Below are 14,332 nucleotides of genomic sequence, written 5' to 3'. Positions count from 1 at the left end.
GGGAGTCAGGGAGCGAGACACACACACACACACACACACACACACACATATTAGTCCCTGGGGTCCCCTGATATTTTACATGGACTCTCCAACCAAATCAAAGATGCAAATCTGATTGGGAGACTATCATGGGGCCAGTGCTCCCATTACAAGAAAGACTGAGTGCTGGCTCTCTTAACTCTAATCCTTACTATAGAGCCCCCTTCCCCTGACCCAACTTAAGTAGAAAATAGTGTCAAACCAGAAATGAATTTAGTCGGGGGGTGGGGGAAGGGAGGCGGGAGGGGAAGGGTAGGAGATCTCCCAGTTTCAAATGAGCCCACTTAGAGTAAAATTTTCATACAAAGAATTCCCAGTAAGAAATATGCCAACCTTTGGTGATCAAACATCACTAGCAAAACTTGAAACATGTTTGTTTTTATTATTTAGCCAAATTGAGGAAAATGCTAATAAAAGTCCAGGTCAAACAGGGCACACTTATAGAGACCTTGTTGGGTGGGGGGGGACAAGGAAAAACAAAGGAACTAGCCTTCTGCCAGCCCTCCAGCGTGCCCACAGGCCCACACTCTCTGCCCCAGACATGTGCTCTCTTCCCTCTGTTCCCTGGTGACCCCTTGGTAGGAACTAAGGAAGAGAAAATGGCTGTTGGCAGACTCTGCCACCTCCCACACCAAAAAGCTTTGCCGCTCGCTCTCCGTGCCCTTTGCCCGCCTGGGCGCCTGGCTCCTCTCCTAACAGATGTACACTCCCTTGCCTAACTCCCTTTTATTTAATGCCTTTGTCACTGCCACTGGCTTCATTTGAAAGCAGGTTTGGAGTGACAAAGGGCCTCCTGGAGCCACAGCCCAGGGCACAGCTTGAGGCCACCCACTCCTCTCAGCAGAGTGCTTAACTGCAGTCCCTCTCCACCCTGCTCTGCCTGCCCAGCCACAAAAAAATCCCAAACTACATTCAGGGCCCAAACATCCCTCCTCCCTACCTATCAGGGTGCTCCCTGCCATCTGCCCTCTCACGGAGCTGCTTCTACCTTGGGCTTTGTGGGTAGCCATCTGATGATGTCTCTACCAGAGGTCCCCCAAGGGGATTCATCCAGGCCAAGGCTTGGGGCTGACCCTGATGCCTCCTAATGCATACTTGTCCAGAAACTCCCCTGGGACTGGCCCTGTAGGTGTGTCTGCTCTAATCTCAGCCTCTGGGGAGGTTCCCAAAGGGGGCCAGTTCTCCCAGCTGGAATAGGCGGTTGGGGCACTTGGAGCTGGTGCGTCTGGTTTATCTGGCTTTGTTTTCGTCAGATTTCTCTGTCCTCTTCATCTGAAACGCCCAAGTGTTGATGTCTGCTGCACAGCCATTCTGCGCTCTTTCTTCTGGTGATTTCCATGCCAGGGGCCTGCTTTCCATGTTGGCAGAGACCAGTTGGCAGCTGTGGAAGGTCTCTGTTCCCTGGACAGGTTGAATTCTCACATAAGCTTCGCCTGGAACAGAACACTGGTCTGGAGAGCCTGGCCTCATATCCAGAGGCTCTTTGTTAGAGCCCACACGCTAAAGAAGGCGGGCCCCGCCCAAGGGGGCGCTTAGCAAAATGACCACTGTTCCTTGGGCCTGGGCACTTAGAAGAGGCTTTTCTCTCGTTCCTCAGTCCCTCATCTATCAGTCCCTCCCTTGTCACCTTCTCCTCTTTAGGAAGGGAGTTTCGAGCTGTTGAGGGCCGGATAATTTAATGTACATATTTCCCCATTCCCTCCTTATTCACGGCAAGCCAGATCCTTCACCTTGGTTATGAAGTCCTCAGAAGTCCCCAAGAGGAACTGTCCATGTGCTCTCCTGTGTTCTCAGGGTGTCCCTTTGTGTGTCAGGGTGTCAGTTATTTGTCTTCCTGACTGTGTGGGAACTAAGAAGCAAATGGTGGTGGTGGTGATGGTGGTGGTGGTGGTAGTGTGTGTGTGTGTGTGTGTGTGTGTGTGTGCATGTGTGTGTGTGAAATCTATTCAACAAGAGATCTATGCTAAGGAGTTTGATGTTTCTAAGGGTGGGAAAGGCTCCCCCGGCTGCTGATAACAATCTGTCCTGTGAGGGTGAAGGGCTGATGAATAAGTCACCTTTCAGGTGTGTACACCTCGTTTGGAATCTCTCCCTACAGCCTACCCCATATCTCATTTGATTCAAACACAACAATGGCCTCCACGACACGCAGGTCACACACAGAGTTTCATAAGAGGAGCTTTCTTTCATCGCTTCTTCCAAAATATCTAACATGACCTGAGTTTTAACGGCATGATGCTGGCTGCCTAACTGTCTGCGAGTCTAAATCCCCATCTTAGGACAGAAGGTCTTCCTTCTCCCTCAGTAGGTATTTCCCACTACAGCACAGAACCTTTACTCCCCTGTGAGCAGAGATTGGGGTTTGGCTGGATTTGAGGAGGTGCCTGCTCTCCCTCCACGTTTCCTGCCTGTTCAGACTCTGCAGCCTCATGCCCACTCCTGCGTGCCATGAAAGGGCAGCCTTGGGCGGCCCTGCCTTTGGTGGCTTGCGTGTTTGTATTTGTCTGTCTCGGCATGAACCCCCTGCCAGAGGAAGGTTCTGCTCATTCCACCCTTGAAAGCTGCCCTGTCCTGGCCATGGACTGTGGGTAGACATCACTGTGGGCTTGTTTTTCCGGGCACCAGGCTGAGATGAGAGATGCGAAAGAGCATTTGTGTTTAAGCTTGTTCCCGAGGCAACACATACTAATTAAACTTCAAATGAACCAATTCTGTTTCTTTACCGTGTATCGTGGCTTGAAGTTGGGGTTTTAGCCAATATTTCTGTTGACCTGTTACAACACATGCAAAAATGTGGAGTATCCCAGGGTGTTTCATAGCAAATGCTACTTGTTTTTCTGGGTCCTGTCCTCTGCTCAGCTCCCTGGCAGAGTTTGTAAAAATATATTGGAGGGTTGAATACGGGAGTGGTGGCCACACTGCCAGGTAACCTGCGTGGGGCCTCCTCGCCCAAATTGAAAATACAAGCATGTCATTTATTCTAGGCTTAAGAATCTGAACAATGCTTCTGTGATGGGGTATGGCTTCTAAAAGGTTAATGATGCTTGACCATAACAGAATGGAAGGATGTCAGATATCCTTATTTGATATTCTTTATAGGTTTGTGTTATATACATGTACATACATTCTTTACATGGATATATATGTTGTAGACATACAGTTACTCTATACTCATGGACATGCACAATTATATATATATGCATACTACAATACACATGAATATACACATATATGCACACACAATATATATGTACTCATACACAATGCACACATATATACATACACACAAAACTGCACACATGAAGATGCGCTTGCATGCAAACATTTAGCACATGCATATATGTATACACATATGTATTTTATATTATGAACATATCTCCACATATGAATGCATGCATTCGCTACACACATCTATTCATAGATACACACACAACACATCCCGCACATGCACATGCACATATGCATACTTAGCACATAGCATAGGCATGTACACACACCACACCTTGCAGCTTGTACAGTGGCAGGAGCCCAGCTTGGCTGTTACCGTTCTCTTCCCTGCAGTCTTGGACAAGTCAATACCTTTCTCTGGGTCTCTGCAGCTGTTAGGAATTGGGTAAGAGCATATCAAAAGTGCTTTGTGCCCTTTGGAAATAGATTTATAATTCTCTCCCTCAGTAAAGACTTTGCCCAAACTGCCTGTGGCTGTCTTTCAAAAAGACTTAAGACTTCCTAGTTGTTTCATCCTAGTAAACAGCCTAGCTAGTCTACAAAAATGAGGTTCTTGTCACCTAATCTCAAACTTAGGTGCAGGTTCTAAAAGTCCTATTTTTAGAAAACAAGTACCTAGGCCCGGCTATCTGCGGTTCTTATTTAGTCAGTCTGGAAGTTGGCACTCTAAAACCTTCATTCGCTGATTCTGCCATGTAGCAAAGTTCAGAATTGTGATCCCAGTCCCCACCCTTCGTTCATGTCACACCAGCACAAGGAATCCCTGTACCTGACATACTGTTCACTCCTGAGCACAGCTGAGTTCCCCTCTAACCCTTTTCTACTCCTTCCCGCCGTTCTGTCTATACCAGGCCTGTTTCACAGCATGGGCCTGTGCTCTACCCACACAGGCACTATCAGATAGAACAGGCACCATGAGAGCTGGCTTTAACCATGGCTCAGCAAAGCCTGCAGGAACCTGCAGGCTGAGGAGAGGGCGCCTAATGAGGGCAGCACGGTGTGTTTGAGCCTTTCTGTTGCATGAAGATGCCCAGGAAGAAGCCAAGAACCACAGCAGAGACTGCTTGATGAAGTCGTACTGAACTCTTCGCCCTCCTGGGATCCTGGGATCCTGGGAGCTCCAGAGGAGAAGCAAATGTGGCTGGGGAGAAGCTCAGGGGACAGACTAGTGCAAGTCCCCTGGGATCCTTGACCATGTCTTCACACAGTGAGAGTGGGATTCCTTCCCAATCTTGAATACCTTTTGGAGGTAGCGTCTCACACGTGTCTTCCAAGAAGTTCTTTCTATTGCCTCGTTTAAAATTCCTCTTGCTTGTGTTGTCTACCTGTGGGTACTAAAGATGAAGAGAGAGTTCTGGGGCAGGGGTGGTTAAGGACTTTTCAAAGCTGAAAGATTATAGGTTTCTTTCTCAAGATCTTTATACTGAGGAACAGATGAGCTTGATTTAAGTATAGAAGTAAGAAGACATGTCGGCCTTATGGGAGATAGATATGGACATCCAGAGAGGCTTCCTTCTGACAAGTCCAGCTTAGCAAAGGAGAGAGGTCTGGGAGAAAGGAAATGGAGGAGTTTCAAGTACTCTCTACCCCTGAGGGCTGCCTGTTAGCCAGCCTTGTCCTGGGGACCCTTGTGATATAGAAGCTTATCCTGGGAATGAAGATGAGGTACATCTAGTTGAAGTACAAAATCCCTTGCTTAGAGAGCCCCCAGCTTTCTGGAAGAAGGGTTTGCATAGGCACATGGACAGACAGACACAAAGACACACACAGACACACACATGCACACAGTCGTACAGACCCCACACTCCAAGAAATGTACCAGCCAGCATAGCTAGAGTAAGCACAGCCATTGGGCCCAGGCCGCATGCTGTTGTGATGGAGGTTTAGAGTATTAAAAGATGGGTGGGATCATCTGTAGCTTACTTTTGTGCAGAGTATTAAATGCGGACAGGGGGTTGGCTCAAGAAGAGAAAGAACGCTTCAAGTGCTATGGGTGTGACTGTTTGAAAGGTTGAAAGTGGAAAAGGATGAGCCGCCCCTCCCATGCTTACCTGCCTTTCAAAGGTTTCGGAGCTGAGGAAGCTTGGGTTGCCCATAGGACACAAGAAAGCCAGCCAGTCTCGGCAAAGGCACGAAGAGAAGATGAGAACAGGAGAACTGTCCTCAGTACAGTAGACTGCCTGACATGGTTCCACCAACTGGAATTCCATGTTGACACAGACTGAGACAAACAGCTCATGCTGCTTGGAGGTCAGAGAAACCCTTTGATATTCTACGGTGTTGGGTTCCGTGTGTAGGCAGATGTGTCCTGATGATGTTACCCACATGGAGATGGCTGCCAGCTTCGCTAAGAAGCCAACATCAGTTTCTTCATGGCAAAGGAAGCCATGTGGAGAACAGTGGGAAGGCAGACGCGTGTCAGGAAGGACAGTATGATTCTGAGAGGTATCTGGATGTTCAGATGTTCTCCCTTTACCTCCATACCCAGGATAAAGACTCCTTCTCAAGGACACAGACATTTGTAATTTCATACAGCCTCCTCTCTTGTTCCAATCAACACAACCCTCAAAGAACATTTGGGGTAGAAGAACCTCTGGCTGATAGAATTCTAAGACTCTAATCTAATTTGGCATTAAATGGGGATGTTGAACCTCTAGGAACCCAGAGTACCTTTCCCACAGGGCTAGCTGGACAGGGGAGAAAAAGTGGCCCCAAAATGCCCAGCTCTGGCCAGTTCAGCCAAGCCACAACTAGAGCAGGGCCTTGTGCTCAGGGTCCCTATGAAAGCAGAGCTATGATTCTGGTCTTGTAAAAGTCCCCAGAGTGTCCAATGCTAGAGATAGTACAGGCATGAGCTGTATAGGCAGCAGATGCAATATGGCTAGCCAAAGAAGGCTTTCCCGGCATAAGTTTTGTAGAAGTGGAGAGACCAGGAGGGGAGCGAGCAGTCATGGTTACACTTGCAGAGGAGCACAGTGTTCTTGCTGTTGAACTTGGTTTTTAGGGGAGGCAGAGCTTACCATCCAGGTACCCTTGGGTCAGGAGAGAGGAAGGGTGTGAGAACAGTGCAGTTACAGAGAGAGCTCACCATCCCCCTCACTCCCTAGCTTCTGCTAGGCGTGACTCCTGATGGGTCACATCTCTAGATTCCTCCCCACCTTTGCCACCCCTGCAGCTGTGTATCTATCTTCTGCCCGAAGAGCTGTGCCAGCCACCATGATGGCTGGCTCCCTCTCACAGGGATCCAGGCAGCTCCCTCTCACAGGATCCAGCCAGCTCCCTCTCACAGGATCCAGGCAGCTCCCTCTCACAGGATCCAGGCAGCTCCCTCTCACAGGATCCAGCCAGCTCCCTCTCACAGGATCCAGCCAGCTCCCTCTCACAGGATCCAGCCAGCTCCCTCTCACAGGATCCAGGCAGCTCCCTCTCACAGGATCCAGGCAGATCCCTCTCACAGGATCCAGGCAGCTCCCTCTCACAGGATCCAGGCAGATCCCTCTCACAGGATCCAGGCAGATCCCTCTCACAGGATCCAGGCAGATCCCTCTCACAGGATCCAGGCAGCTCCCTAATTGCAGAGAGATTTTGAAGGGTGCCTTCTGAGGTTGCCTGGAAGGAACCAAGCAAGTAAGAATTACAGCTCAGAGCTATTTTCGCTTGGAGGCATGGGGAGCTCTGGGAAGAATAGAATATCGCATCCTCTGCTTCCATTTGTCCCTGTGTTCGCACATCCATTTCTGCCTCTGGCATGGTTCTACTTCCCCTGGAGGATGTGTAAGAGGAAAGCCAGGCTGGTGAAGGGCATGGGAAGGAGAGAAGCTTTATATGACCTACAGGGATCAGGTCACGCTGGTAGATTCTCTCTCATTGGGGTGGAGGCCTGGGTGGGAGCCTCCAGGAGATGAATCTTAAAGTAGGAGGCCTCCCCGGGCCTTTGTTGAAGTATCTGTCACCACCCCAGAGTTTCCATCTGGAAGTAGCTGGCTGACCCTTTCCTGCCCTTTAGAGAGAAATGCCTGCTCAAGAGCCGAGAGCCAAGCAGACACTGGCCTGCCAAGCTTTAGAGGAGATGACAGACACGGACTGGAGCAAGGCGGCCGAGACCTGGACGTCAGCTCCTTGGAGTCCTGATTGCATCTGTGCCTGGCTGGGACCCCCTTTTCTAGTGACCAAGTCCATAGGCTTCCTCCTGTTCCTTATGGCGACAGGGTTTGTCCAGAGAGACAGCTGCACTTTGGACAGGGCCAAGAGCAAACTTACCACACCTGCAGAGGGTCGCAAGTAAGTCAGAGGCTTTGTGGACCGGGCAGAATCTCAGGACTTCATTTTTAGGGGAAGGCATGGACCTGGGCCCTGTGGGGTGGGATTTTTGGGCTCTATGCATGGTAACCCTGAGGCAGGAGGCAGAAGAGGCAGGATCAGTCTCAGCTGTCAGCTCACAAAAGCTGAGCCTTATCTTAGAGAAGTTTCTCTAGATGCATCTGGCGTAGGTCCCTATAATCCTATAGCCAAGAAGCTCTCAAAGTGTATGGACCATTTAGGATACAGAGAAGGAGACTTTTACAGGAAACAAAAACAAAACAAAACAAAACAACAACAAAGAAGCTGAGGCCAAGAGAGAGTTTATAAGCCAGGTCTAATTTTAGCATATTCAGGCTTCTGGAGCAAACTGCCCCAGCCAATATTCTTATGTTCTGTCCACCCTCCAAGAAGAGGAACTGGAGTCAAAGGAAAACCCTTCGCTGTGTGTCTCACACTGGGGCAGAGGAGGTAGCCCTAAGCAGGATGCTAGCCCAATTCTGAACTGTCTGTTTTATTCTTGTTCCCAATTCAGACAATCTAGTCCCCAGAAAATGACTGAAGCTGGGTTACTTGACAGAAATGGAGGGGTTAATTCAAGGTTGGTTAAGGTCCAGCCCTCCTCCTTAGACAGGGTTTCTGATGGGAGGTTCCAAATTTGCCTGAGAGGGAAGGATGCGCATCCCTCTCAGAAGGCGATCCCCTGTCTGCTCGCCTTTCCGCCCAGAGGCTACATTTAATGAGTGTGAGCAAGCCTTCCTATGGACGCGAAGGCCGGAGACCCAGGGATTTGTCCTTCATGGATCTTCCGATGGAACCGAGGAAACAGGACACCAGGTAGCTCATGACTTGGGGTACAACAGTATATATCAGAGACTAGAGAGATTGCTCTGAGCTTCTGATGAAGCCCTTGCCTTGACCCTGGCATTGAGAAATGTATGGAATCTGAGGGGTATTGCTCAGGAGAGAAGACAGATTCATCATGGGGAATGATATGTCACTGTTACCAATGTTTCATGGCATTAGGATCTCAAACAGACCAGCTTGCTTGAGGTTGATGCTGTGTGGTACCACCATCACCACCACCACCACCACCACCATCACCACCATCACCACCACAACCACCACCACCACCATCACCACCACCACCACCACCACCATCACCACCATCACCACCACAACCACCACCACCACCATCACCACCACCACCACCACCACCACCACCACCACCATCACTACCACCACCATCACCATCACCACCACCACCACCACCACCACCACCACCACCCCCACCCCTTCCTACCATTCTGAGAAAGAGAGAAGGAAGATGGATTCCTGCTCAAACCCCAAATCCAGCCTGCTTTCTGTGATTCAAAGCCACTTCGCTGCTAATAACCCTAATGACACTCTGTCCTCCCGCAGAGCCTGTCATTTGTGGGTCTCCAAGCATTGTGAAAACATTAATTAACCCTCACTAGCCCTTTGAGGTTGATCATTGTTCCCCGTTTACCAGCCAGAGGACCTCAGAGGAGAAGGAAGGGGCAGGTTACCCGATCATCTGTTAGGGCTGGGCTATGGTTTGAATTCACAGTCCTGACAGAAGCGGACTCTAAACAGCTTGCACTGTTGTGAGGCTCTGACCTTGAGGCTCGGAACCTGGAATGTCAAGATCCTGCCTTCCTTCCCCAAGTGGGCAACTCCTCTTTGTAGAGCGCGGACTTTTGATTCCCTGGGCCGGAACTGCTGTTCTCCAAGGCTCTCCTGGACAGTTCCTGACCTGTAGGTGTCAATGTCTCCCAAGGGGTCTAAGAGCAGACTGGTGGTTCTTTGCTGGGCCATGGCTATATCAGATTTGGAAGGAGATGACATGGCCACCAGATGTCAAGTCATTCTCCATCCTTCTGCAGAAACTCAGACAGTTTCCCTCCACAGAGGCGGTGGACCTGGCTGTGGGTGATGCCGCAGGAGCAGGGATGGGTGAAGATGATGGTTATCCCCGCCCTAACCTTCCCTCTCTGCCCTCCAGGTTCCATGTATGATGGGCTGGCTGACAATTACAACAACTACGGCACCACGAGCAGAAGCAGCTACTTCTCCAAGTTCCAGACAGGGAACGGCTCGTGGGGATATCCGGTAAGGAACTGCGTCCATCCTGAAGATCTGGAAGGTTCTGTGGGCATGGTCTGGGTTCCCGACAGCGAAAGCTTTCACTGGTTGATCAAAAACAGGAATGCAGACTCCAGTCAGTAGTTCAGGATTGCAGGTCTGACCAGGGCTGTTGGCTTGGCCACTGACTGCCTCATAGGGGACTATGTCCAATCTCCATTGATGCTGATTGGGTATTTCTGAGTATCTCATGAGAACATTTTAGAGAAAGCATTTTTAAGAATCTATTTCCCAATTTTTCTGACTTGATCAGGATATGTGAGAAGTTTCAATTCTGGTCCTTTGTAGACAGAGGTTTTGGTGGAAAATCATGAAGTATTTTATGTTTTCATGTGTACTGGTGATCAAAGAAGTGCCCAGAGAGTCCTCTGAGACAAGGAGAATGTGTTCTTCACAGCAGTGCTCTCTAAGATGCCCTTCTAGGAGTAACACTTTGCTTGTGTTTCCTGGTCAGAGAAGTTTGGGTTCAGAATCAAGTTCTGCCACACACTGAGCTTGTGTCTTAGGGGTTCGGCTTCCAGGACTCAAGTTCCTCACAAGTCAAGCAGATAGAATGAAGACTTCTTGGGTTTATTGGCAAGAGTCAATGAAATAATATACATAAAAAGCAGAAAACAACTCACTAGGTTTAAAACATTTAAAGTGGATGGAGATAATTCTAGATCCTTCACTCCTGGTTCTGGCTCTGCCTTCCCCAACTCCCTCAACCCACCTGCCCGTTTCCTGAACAGATGCCTAGAGAGCTGAGCTCTATACAAAGCACCGTGCTGTGTGCTCTGGATACATGTGAGTCAGCACATCGTTTGTCCTATTCCAGAACCAGGGATATCGGGCTACGTAGCACCCAAGGTTTCCCAGAGTCAAGTTCCATAATTTTTGCTTACTTTTGCTAATTTCAAAATTAACCTGCTTTGTTCTTGGGGATTCTTTTGTGAAGCCCCCAGAATATTAAACAAGCCAGGATGAAAGATATGCCTCCAAGCAGAGTTGGCTCTTCCAGGGGGCACAGGATTCTAGGGGGCACAGGATTCTAGGGGGTACAGGATCGGCAGCACTTGTTTTGAACAAATGCCCACAGATGCCACTCCAAGTTGCCGAAGGTCCTGGGATCCTGTGCAGGAAGAGTGGGCAGCTTGTGAGCTTTGCATTCTTTTACAGTGTCTTGATTTCCTTTCTTCATCTGTATCTCTCATGGATGTTACAGATTGCAGGCGAAAGGAATGAATGAACTCAGTCGGCTACAAATTAATTTCTTATCCTTTTTCTGAACCATTTATATAGCTTGTCACTCTCAGGATAACACAAACTTAGAGGATCAAATGGAATAAGCTTGCCGAGCACGCTTAGGTGCGAAAGGGCGTTAACACAAAGGGTGATGTCCAGAGAGATTCAGAGAATGAGTGATGCAGAATAAAGGGACAGGGTAAAGCCCCCAGAAGGCAAGCAACTGGCCCTGCCGATCCAAGTGAATCATCGTGCTAATGATATACACTGTCCGCATGCCCAGGCCAGAGCTTAGGGGTTTCTAAGCTGTTTCTACTCTCCTCTGAGACTCTGGATAAAATGATAAAGTCTAAGCATCAGTTTTCCCCTCCATAAAACGAGACTGATGCTGCCAGTTTTTCTACTTCATTCACATGTAGATAGCACGCTACATTAGCTGTGTTATCAAACGAAGAGTGTAACCATGGAAATGTGGGAGGAGGAGCTTCTAAAATACCTCATATGGCCCGTGTCTTTCCAACACTTTCTTACAGTTAATTAACTCAATCCTTAGCTGTCTCGCATACCTTTAATGTTCCCAAACAGCCCCCACACCTCCCTGTGCCCATTTTCTGACAACCATTGAAAATCCCTTTCCTTCCCTGAGCCCCAAGGCCCAACCCTCTTTGCTCCTCTGCTGGCAACACTGCAGACATGACTCATGACAGGGTAGCTGCTGAGGCTTGTCTCGTCTCCTCTCAGTTCAGGAGAGGCTATGGGAACGGGGAAGAGCTCAGCACACACGAGGATTTGGCAGAGGGAGGGGGCTGAACAGGGAGGAAGTAGAGTAATTGATATTGGAGCCAGACGTATAATCAGCCGCGCACTGAGCAAAACCAAATGGGCTCCAGATTTAGAGAGAAGAAGAGTGGGAAACGCAGTAACAGTGACCTGTGGTGTGAGAAAACCATAGGTCTATAGGATTTTTCCCATGGCTGGTACAACTGTCATGGAATGTTGTATGTCCCACTCTCTGGTGAAACCAATATGGCAGCCCAAAGCAGGGAACATGGGAAAGACGGTGTGGCTCATCTACACGAGCATCACCAGCACGTTTTCGGGAGTTGCTGAGAGCTGGTGAAGGACCGTTTCCTACAGATACGTTCTACTCATTTGGTAGGTCAGCCATCTGGCGCTGAGCAACTGTGGAGCACAGAATCACGTGATGCACACTGCAGATGATACTGCAAAGACTCACCATGTCTTTGCAGTGCCAGTGGGTTTTACAGATAGGAAACTCAGGTCCAGAGATAATAAATGTCACCTCAGTGAACCTCTGGTCAAGCTGGGAGACGTGAAGGTCAACAGAAATAAAGACAATGGTTTCTGTACTGGAGAATTACACCAGCATCCTACTCAAATGTTTATAGAGCCCATAGACCTTTGTAAATGAACTGCTTTCAGTGTGCCTTAGACGCCATCTTGGTGTCACGATTACTTCCTTAAGATCCTGTTACATCAGAAACAGTATTGCCTGCTTTGAGCTCATCATTCTTCAGATTTGATTATGATTGCAAAATGTCTCACCGTTCTCAAATACTAAAGCTTTGTCACTAGTGAGTAAATATTTTCTTTAAATATAGAGTAGGCAACATAATAGAAAAATAGAGTAGGCAAATTCTAAAAGAAAATATTTTGAAATTAGTCATGTTACTTTATAATCTGTATCAACAACAGCCTTCTAGTTTAAAAAAATCTTTTGCAAATTTTATCAGTTTTATTACAAGTTTTAGGAAACAATATAGTCTTAGCTTATGAAGTGTCTGTCATAAATTAAATAAATAAATAAATAAATAAATAAATAAATAAATAAAAACCACTCAAGGACTTAAGGAAGACTGGTCCAAGGCAAACCATTCACCTCAGCATCACCCTGCTGACTGTGGGTCATTCCAACCTTCTGCTGGAGAGACAAAATATCACCTGCAAGGCAGCAGTATTAGAGCCCAAGAGTCCTACAGGCCTCCAGAAGAAGTAGGAATTTGTGACATGAGACAAAGAATGTCCCCACACCTGACATCTCAGATGGACTGACTCTGTGCTCATCCCAGTTCTCAGAGCCAGACCAGTAGACAGACAGACAGACAGAGTGCCAGTGGGTTTTACAGATAGGAAACTCAGGTCCAGAGATAATAAATGATTCACTGAAGGTTACATAGATGCCTAATAGTATGGCAGCCCAGATCCCTGACCTACTACCTGCTCACCTGGGAAGACTCGTTTTCCATATTCTAGGTACTACACATTTTGTGATGTTGACTGTAGCCCTCTCCAAAGATTTCAATGTGTCAACAATGCAGTCACATTTGAGAGACTCACAAGAGGATCTACACATTCAAACCCTTTCATTCCTCTCTTCCCCGGCCTTTCAGCCAAATCTTCTCTCTTTGGGGGAGTCTAATGCCAACAGAAGAAGGAAGAAAATGGTCATAGTTTCTCTTACTAGATTCAATTTTAGTTCACTTGGCAGTAATTATCAATGGGAAAGTCATAGTAAACCTATGAGGTAAAATACAAAAACTAATTATTTGGGACATAATTGAAATAATTTTTAAGAGATTTACTTACTTGTTTATTTACTTACTTACTTATTTAATGTACATTGGTGTTTTGCCTGAATGCATGTCTATGTGAGGATGTTAGATCCCCAGAAATGGAGGAACAGACAGTTGTGAGTTGCGATGTGAGTGCAGGGAATGGAACCAGTGTCCTCTGGAAGAGCAGCCAGTGCTCTTAACCATCTCTCAGCCCCATATTTTTGTGGCTGTTGTTTTGTTTTGTTTTGTTTTGTTTTGTTTTGCAAGACAGGGATTCTCTATGTAGCCTTGGCTGTCTTGCAACTTACTCTGAAAACTAGGCTGGCCTCAAACTCAGAGATCCCCCTGCCTCTGCCTCTGCCTCTGCCTCTGCCTCTGCCTCTGCCTCTGCCTCTGCCTCTGCCTCTGCCTCTGCCTCTGCCTCTGCCTCTGCCTCTGCCTCTGCCTCTGCCTCTGCCATCAAAGGCATGTACCACCAACAAGTGTTTCTGAAAAATACTTTTTAATCTGAGATTGAAACACAGTTCTATGTCCTGTGTCCTAAGGTCTGTCATCCCAGGCCATTCCTATAATTAAAACAAGTCTCCTGCCTGGGCTAGGAACCCAAGCAGAGTTACCTCAGGCTGCAGCTGTTTCTAGTTGGAAAATAGAAGCCTTTGGTCCCTCTTAATTGTCTGCATAATGGGTCCCTTAAAATACCTTCCTCTGGTTCAGGTAGACCAGGATGAAGAGACTAGAGAACTGAGGCCATTTGGAAAGCACAGGTCTTCTGTTCTAACGCTGTGAATAGTGTCTCTCAT

General features: G+C 47.9%; 2 protein-coding genes across 2 annotated transcripts in view; one reads left to right on the top strand and one right to left on the bottom strand.

Moving 5' to 3' along the window:
• Window positions 1–14,332, bottom strand: part of Tmem9 (transmembrane protein 9) — a 678,246-nt gene that overhangs the window by 117,603 nt on the left and 546,311 nt on the right. The gene's annotated exons all lie outside the window — the stretch shown is intronic.
• The window catches only part of Pkp1 (plakophilin 1), a 48,426-nt gene that overhangs the window by 1,005 nt on the left and 33,089 nt on the right, over window positions 1–14,332 (top strand). Inside the window, exon 2 of the mRNA XM_052200646.1 lies at window positions 9,593–9,699. Within this exon, the coding sequence (XP_052056606.1) occupies window positions 9,593–9,699 (107 nt within the window). The remainder of the gene's footprint in view (window positions 1–9,592; window positions 9,700–14,332) is intronic.

The sequence above is a fragment of the Apodemus sylvaticus genome, chromosome 12 (genome assembly GCF_947179515.1).
Source record: "Apodemus sylvaticus chromosome 12, mApoSyl1.1, whole genome shotgun sequence".
Classification (NCBI taxonomy): domain Eukaryota; kingdom Metazoa; phylum Chordata; class Mammalia; order Rodentia; family Muridae; genus Apodemus; species Apodemus sylvaticus.
This window is presented reverse-complemented; position numbering and strand designations above follow the sequence as displayed.